Genomic DNA, 8156 nt, shown 5'->3' with positions numbered 1-8156 from the left:
TATATAAATTTTAAAAATTATAAAAAAAAACTCAATCATATCAAGTAGCTTTAGCGCGCACCCCTTTCTCTTATGAGGAAAGTTACTCTTTCTGATTCATGTCTGGCCCTTTCTAGGTCTGGATCATAGTATACCGGTGACTTTGTCCTTGAATTCATTCTATTTCTAACTGCAACAATTGAATGATACAAAAAAAAAACATAAAAACTAATGTGAACAATGATTCTTTTTTTTTTTACAAATATAAAAGTTTGGAGTAGGGTTTGAAATATAAACTAGCATAATAGTTAGATTCATTTTTAAAAATAAGGAACCTTCCAATCAAATATAAAAATTCGGGGCAAATTTTTAAATTTTAAATAATTTAATAGTCGTTTTTAAGCTGAAAAGAGATTTGAAGCTATTTTTGAGATTTGAATATTTAATTTCAAATACTAAATAAATTCTATGGTCAAATAGATATTTAAGCTTCTTATTTGATATTTTTTCTTTTAATGATCTATGATTAAATGAAACCTTAATCTAGCTACAATATTTATTATTCAAAGAGAACCCCTTCATATGAAAGATTGATCATGCACGCACTTTCTTTTAAATTTGGAAAATGGTTTGATATATATCTTTTAACTTTGTCATTAAATGCTGATATATTCCTTGTTCTAAAAGGGGCTTATATATACTCCTATTTTTACACAAATAACTCACATAAAACCTTTTCCTTTCATGGAAGCGAAAAGAATTATTTTAAGTTATTTTTTATTAAAATTACGATCCATGTAGGGGTATATTTTATCTATCTCACATATTTTTTTCACATTTTTAATTTAATGGCTAATTTAAATTTATTATTTTGATGGTCAAATATATTCTTTTCACTTGTTTTCTTATAATCTTTTCTATAGATATCCTAAAAATAAGTTAGAGATATAATACTGAATTAATTACAATAGTTAAAAAACTAGTTTTATATTTACTTCTCTGTTTTCTTCATTCGCAGTTCTTAATTTTAGTTTCTCTTATTCACACTGAAGAACGATAGAAATATTCAATTAAAAATAAAAAAATTAAAAAAAATAAAATTATGCGTGAGAAAGATTAAATACATAACTTTTTAAAATATGAAAAAAAATTCAAAATTACTTTTGTCACTGTTGTAACGGGGCATATATGAGTCATTTTTGTAACAATAATAATATATGTGTATAATTTTATAACGATAGATATATATATGAGTCATTTTTGTAACGAGGATAACTCTAGATAAGAAAATTAGAAAATATATCAAGACTTGTTTGCTTTAAATTATAACAAATGTATCATATTAAAAAAGATAAATCGTCACAACTAATTAAATTTTAGACACTTTATTTCTCACTCATAGATTTGTCAAAAGTTGTTCAATAGTTATTGTACACTGAATGAACATTGTCACTACGGCATTATTTGGAATATTTATGTGAGCACTTCTTAAAGAGAACCTCGTGTAAATATTATATAACAAAATTTAATCCTAATCATGAATATATAATGACTAAAAAAAATAACTATTCTATCCCCTCTTTCATTTAATTATTTGTTTTCTTTCCGCAAAATGTTTGTAAAATGTGAAGTTTTATTGACAAATTTATATTTGAATTCAAATTCATGATATGTTATCAAGTGAAATTATAATTAATAATGTTGAATTAATATTTAAGTTAAAATTATGTGACTTAAATAAAGTCCAAACTCAAATGATTAAGTTGTTAAGACAAGTTCAATTCATATTCTTCAAGTCTAAACTATTCTGAAATTACTAGAAGATCAAATATCTCCGGATTCTATATAAAGGGATCTTCATAAGACAAGAAAAAAAGAAGAGAAACGCATAAAAAAACTCTACTCTTGAGTAGTGAACCGTATATCTTTCAAATACAAAGAAGTAATTATCTCCAAGAATTTCAATGAATAATCCATTTATTCAAGAATGAAGCAACACTTAGATTGTGAAGAGAAGAATTAGAGGACTATATTTTTTATAAGATTTTAAAAAAATTGTAATTGGTGAATAAATTATTGAAATCCAATTTATTACTAATCACTATCTTTCTTGTCTGGATTATTATTACTTTCCAGAAACAAAATTAGTCGTTTACAATGATTATTACTCCCAGAATATGTCACATACTTTCATTTTTGGTTTATTTAAAAAGACAAATACACTTCTAAATTTATAAAAACAAATTAATTCATGACTTTTATTTTAATTTTGACTTAAGAAAGGAAAATCTCTAATCACGTAAATATTATATCACGTTTATATATTTCAAAAAAATATAATCATATAAAAAGGTATAGATTTTCTTTTAAAATTGTCTCGAAAAATTAGTTACGCACTTAAACTATCATAATAATCTATTACACACCTTTACTAGTTAAAAATGAATTGATTTGCCCCTAAAACTGAAGTGACAAGATAATTAAAAATAAATAAAAATAACACGCGCGAGATAATTATTAAAGTAAAAAAAAAAAAAAAATTCCTTACCCCCCCCACCCTCCAAACACACATCTCTCCTTAGATCTCCTAGCAAAAATAATCAAACAGTACCAGATGTAATACTTGACCTAAGATTTGTTGGTTTTTATTTGTGTTTTTTAATAAAAAGTTTCTTACATCACCAACGAAGTAGAATGTTGGGGGTTTCTTAATCGTTGAAGCTACAATAAGCTTTTTGAATGAATATGATGAATAATTGATTGAAAAGGGAAATAAAATTATTTTTTATTATCCCTATCTTTTTAAGGAACCTCCTTGAAGAACATAGGAAAAGATAGATCCGAAAAATATTTTCAACCAGCAAGTCACAACAAATTTATTCATAGTGAAGTGATCCAGTGGAAGCTCGATTCGATAGTCAATCAACGAAACAAACTGTATCAGTTTTCTTGTGGTTCATTTTGGAACGACGAAATTCTTTCTCTCCATGAATAAGCCTCGAATTTCGAATAGTTTGCTTGGTGGTCATTACTGAGAGTTTCTTCTTTATAATTTTATAACGAAAAAGATAACTATTAGAGAATTTTAATAATTAATTAGTGTAAAATATAGTTAACAAAAGAAAATTTAACTATAAAGAAAAAAATATAAAAAATTATGATTTCTGACATAGCATTACTATATCGCTGATGTGGTAGCAAATATAATACACAACATACTATGATAATAACATTACATATCTAGGATGATGTTAAATTTATTTTTAAAAAATAAATATACATAATAAATCGTCAATAATAATTTTAAGTATAAAATTAACTTTTTGAGATAAATTCAAAAAGAAATTTAGGCCTATAAATTTCAAAAAATTCCTTTTCCTAAATTCTTATCCATTCAAATAATATACTCACATAAAGTGATTCTGTTTTTAGGTCTACATAAAAAACTAAGATTCTGAGAGCTGACAAATGATGTCACGTTCAAAGAGTATTTGCATTATTTATGTACGTACATACACAACTCAGATAGGTAGGGCAATTGGGTATCAAAAATAATGATAATTAAATTCAAACATTTAAAATTCAAAAGCAATAGAGCCTAACCAAACAACAAAGCACCAAAGGAAAGTCTTTCGTGGTGCACCGGATAAAACTGTTTCTTCATTAATTAAATATTTTAATTTTGAAATTTTAATATAAAAAGTTTTTAGTAATAAGTATTTTTCCATAGTGAACTTTGCATTAACTTGATTGAATTTCACACGTATATCAAACACATATCAATGCAGTTATTTTTTTTTTATATCAAACATCTTAATTTTAAACTTTTTATATGAGAAAATTTTTGGTAATAAGTGTTTTCTCGAAATTGTCATGCACCACGCAAATTCAAATGAATTTTTCCATAATGAACCAGCAATCACGTAGAGTTTCAACACGTATATCAGATGTGGAATTTCAATATGTAAATCAGACGTAGAGTTTCAACACGTATACCTGAACCAACAAAACTACTTTTTTTCAATCAACCATGTTGATTTCATGAAAAAATTCAAGATAATATATGTTTTTTTTCTAACGCATATAAGTTTAATTTAATGAAATTTCAATATCAGATACACGAACAAATAACCAAAAAGGAAAAAGGAAAAAAAGCAAGAAAGTAAATAATAATACAGCACAACGCAAAAGACTCCGCGTATAAAAATCAAATTAATATTGTGTAGGGGTTGGGTTTAAGCTACAACTTTGAAGGCGACCAGACAGCCCCACTCCACAGGTGTTCTCTCGACTTTCTCTCCCTGTGGGTTGTGGGCAAAGAAATTTATAGCAACTACGACCCAATTCCCTTCTCTGGTTCGTGATTTTGGCCTACCCTTTCTTTGTATTTGTATCTTTTTACCTTTGATTTGAAAAAAAGTTCGTCTTTTTATGCGTTTTCTTGAAAAAAATGGATCTGGGTCTTTTTCTGTATTCGAGGTCACTTTGAATATGTTTCTTGGAGCCATCTTTCTTTATGTGTGTCTTATGTTTCTGGGGTGTTTGCTAGTTTGTGTTTTCGGAGTTGATCAGGGTGTTAAATTGTTTTTCTTGGTGACGTATGTTGTTGATTTTATTGGCTAGTTGGGTTTAATTGTGAAAATGTGTAGAGCACCATATTTTTTTTTTGAAATATTAAATCTTTTTTCTTTATGTTTGTTGTTTGCTGTTTTCGTTTTATTAACAGACTGATTGTTGTAGGATCTGTCCAAAGATAGACTTAGCTGAATTTTGTTTTTGTACTGTGTTTTTCTGATAGTTATTTATCTTGTAAATAGTAAGAACTTCAATTTGCAGTATGTAAACTTGAAATTGAGTTTGTGCACGTTTTTTGACTTGTCAGATCCAGCTGTTTTTCACGTTTGCAGCTTAGAGTATGATCTTGTGATGTGATGAGTTTATTATTATTGGGGCAAAATGACCAGATTAGTTGAACGGCTAATGTAGAGACAGACTTCACCATCTGGTTGTTGGAAGCTTCTTTTAGTATGTTGACCAAACTTGTGTGGTTCAAAATCAATTATTTGACTTGAAAAATTTGTTTTCCTAGTTGTTGGAGAGGATAACTTCGACTAGGTAGTCAGTGTATTCAAGGTTGGGGAAACGGAATTTGAGATCTTTATTGGTATTCTCTGGTTATATTGGGTTCAATTCTCGTATGGCTGTTGCCAAGAGCAACAGCAACACTGAATCATCATTTTATACATCATGTTGCTATAAAGTTGCAAACTTGAGTGGGACCATTTTGGATGCAAGTCATACTGCTAATCTGTATGATCGTTACATTCTTGGAGAACAGCTGGGCTGGGGGCAGTTTGGGATAATCAGGACATGCTCTGACAAGTTTACCGGAGAGGTGTTGGCCTGCAAATCAATTGCAAAAAATAGATTGGTGACTCAGGAGGATGTGCGAAGTGTCAAGCTTGAAATTGAAATAATGACCAGGCTTTCTGGCCACCCAAATGTTGTAGATCTCAAGGCGGTTTACGAGGAAGAAGATTGTGTACATCTAGTAATGGAGCTTTGTGCTGGGGGAGAACTTTTCCACCAGCTCGAGAGGCATGGTAGATTTTCTGAGGCTGAAGCCAGGGTTCTCTTCCATGAGCTAATGGAAGTTGTGATGTACTGTCATCATAAAGGCATTGTACACAGAGATCTTAAGCCAGAGAACATTCTCTTGGCTACAAAGGGTTCTTCTTCTCCGATAAAATTAGCTGATTTTGGTCTTGCAACTTACATCAAGCCAGGTAATTTCTCCTTTCCTTTGAAAAAACCTAATATGCAACATTATTATACCTATTTTCATAATTTTATGCATCATCAACTTTCTTGTTCCAGGTCAAAATTTGCATGGTACTGTTGGCAGCCCATTTTATATAGCTCCTGAGGTCCTGGCAGGAGGTTATAATGAAGCAGCTGATATCTGGAGCACTGGTGTTATTCTTTACATTCTTCTTAGTGGAATACCACCATTTTGGGGGAAGACAAAGTCAAAGATCTTTGATGCTGTCAGGGCAGCGGATTTGCGGTTTCCGTCTGATCGCTGGGATACAATATCATCTTCAGCAAAAGAGTTGATTAAAGGAATGTTATGTACGGATCCTTCCCAGAGGCTTACACCTCAGCAAATTTTAGGTATAATATGCAAGATATTTATCAAATTCATTTTACTCGTTACCTAAATAGAATTGATGAATAATCTTGACTTAGAAAATAGAACTGATGAATGACGTTTGATGCATCAAGAATGTATATTATTTGTGTTTGACATCAGTAACTGATTTGAAAGGATAGATAGATCAAGCACATAAGCTTATGAATATAGAATGAACCTACTAAGGGTAGAAGTGGATAGTAATCTGTGAAAACCAGAATATTTAGAATTCATTAGATGTGTAACTGCATCAGATCCGTAAATTTCTGAAGGACTTGCTATATTACATTCTTCTCAAAATCATTCTTATTCCTGTGGATATGAAATTGTTGAAGTGCAGCTGTACCATGTTTTTGACCTCTACAACATGATATATCATATTTGCTATTGCTACCACACTTTGTTTGTGCTCTCAGCCTGCTTCTCAGGATGATGAATCTTCAAAATTCCTCAGTCAATTGATTAAATTTTTCTTGCCTAAGCTGTAATCTAACTTCGGAAGATCCAATTCATAAAATCCTTCGGGGTGATCCAGTGGTTTGAGCTTTTGGGACTCCAGGTTGGAGGTCTCAAGTTCGAAACCCCTTGCCAGCAAAAGTCAGGGGTTTGCCTTCTGGGTCAAGCTCGTCGCACTGGGCTTGCCTAGTGTGGGTTACCTTTCCAGTGTGGCTTGCGAGCTAATGCATAGGAGAGGGGTTTTACCCTCTGTGCATCCAAAGGGTAGAGGCTGCGGGTTTTTCTTTTCATAAAAAAAAGATCCAATTCGTATATTGATTTTCTCTGATTGAGATAGACTTTTCAGTTCTTAAATTTTTTTTCTTTTATTTAAGCAGTGAAGCAGTTGAGTATGTTGCAGTTGGGCAGATTACTTCTTGTCTGACCTCTAACTTATGATTTTGACACTTGACAGATCATGCTTGGGTACGGGATATCTCACCGCATTTTAATGGGCCATGCCTAAAAGTGCATTCAGATGAAGGCTCCTGCTGCTCTTCTCTTATGACTCGGAATCAGGATATCAGTTTTGGTCCAGGTTCTGCCGTTCTAATTGATGCCCAATCGCCAAAATTCACGTGCAAATCATCATTTTCTACTTTACTAACCGAACAATCAACAACTTCCTATGGATCCGCTGTATTCTCATTCAGTGGTACTAATGGATCAAATGGCCATGACTTTGCTTCTCCTGTTCTAACGCTGCCTAGTTTTACATTCTTCGGCTCGAGTTTAGTTGTTGATCAAGGGAGTTATGAAGTTGATTTATCTGTTAGGGCATCTGATGTGGATTTACTTCATAAAGGTAATTTCTCAGTTTTTTTTTTTTTTAATTTCATCTTCAAAATGGAAATTGCTATATCCAAAGCTACATGTCTGTCTGGAGTCCTAGGATTTAAACCTATTTGACTTATGCTACAGATGCCAGTGTGGGAAAGGTGTTTATGTTGTCAGATTCTCCTGTAAGCTTTGAGCAAGTGGTAAGAGATAAGACAACCGAAGTTAGAAAGAGCGGATCCAATGGATCTAGAGCCTTAGGCATCCAGAGCAGGAGGAACCATACAATTGGTCTTGGTGAATTTGAGCAGATTGATATTGTGGTGACCGAAACAGTTATCCGATGGGCATCGTGCACATGTCTTCCTACCGCCACATCACTCAGGTCTTCTCTTGTCTGCTGAAAGTGTAGGTGACTTTTATGGCTTAACTTGTCAGTAGCTTGTGCTGAGAAAAAGAGTTTGTTAACCTTGATGTTCACTTAATGAGGTCATGTAACATGTTAGATTCACGAGCTTCTGGACTAAACTGTCAAAGCTTATTCGCAACTCACAAGTTTGATTTTGGTAAAATGCCGTACCATAAAATGATGTTTTCTTGAGTTACAAAGCTTTTGTCCATTGTTAATGTGAAGGAGAGTGAGTCAATTGCTTACGAGCCTTTTTCACATGTAGAATGTTTCTGTTCTGATATTCAATGAGTTTTGCATGGA

General features: G+C 31.7%; 1 protein-coding gene across 2 annotated transcripts; it reads left to right on the top strand.

Moving 5' to 3' along the window:
- Nucleotides 1–4177: 4177 nt before the first annotated feature.
- On the top strand, nt 4178–8156 carry LOC107015027 (calcium-dependent protein kinase 26). 2 transcript variants are annotated; one of them, XM_015215181.2, is made up of 5 exons: nt 4178–4335; nt 4862–5765; nt 5857–6153; nt 7083–7472; nt 7589–8156. In XM_015215181.2, the coding sequence occupies exons 2-5, from the start codon at nt 5177–5179 to the stop codon at nt 7846–7848; spliced, it is 1536 nt and encodes a 511-aa protein (XP_015070667.1). In that variant the 5' UTR covers nt 4178–4335; nt 4862–5176; the 3' UTR covers nt 7849–8156. The 2 variants fall into 2 exon arrangements, with proteins under 2 accessions (XP_015070667.1, XP_027771499.1); XM_027915698.1 differs by having other exon boundaries at nt 4202–4335; nt 4887–5765.

The sequence above is a fragment of the Solanum pennellii genome, chromosome 3, assembly GCF_001406875.1.
Source record: "Solanum pennellii chromosome 3, SPENNV200".
NCBI lineage: Eukaryota > Viridiplantae > Streptophyta > Magnoliopsida > Solanales > Solanaceae > Solanum > Solanum pennellii.
This window is presented reverse-complemented; position numbering and strand designations above follow the sequence as displayed.

Coding starts and splice junctions, on each gene's coding strand:
- LOC107015027 (XM_015215181.2), top strand. CDS start 5,177: ATGGCTGTTGCCAAGAGCAACAGCAACACTGAATCATCATTTTATACA. Junction 5,766..5,856: donor TGCAACTTACATCAAGCCAG/GTAATTTCTCCT, acceptor TTCTTGTTCCAG/GTCAAAATTTGCATGGTACT. Junction 6,154..7,082: donor TACACCTCAGCAAATTTTAG/GTATAATATGCA, acceptor GACACTTGACAG/ATCATGCTTGGGTACGGGAT.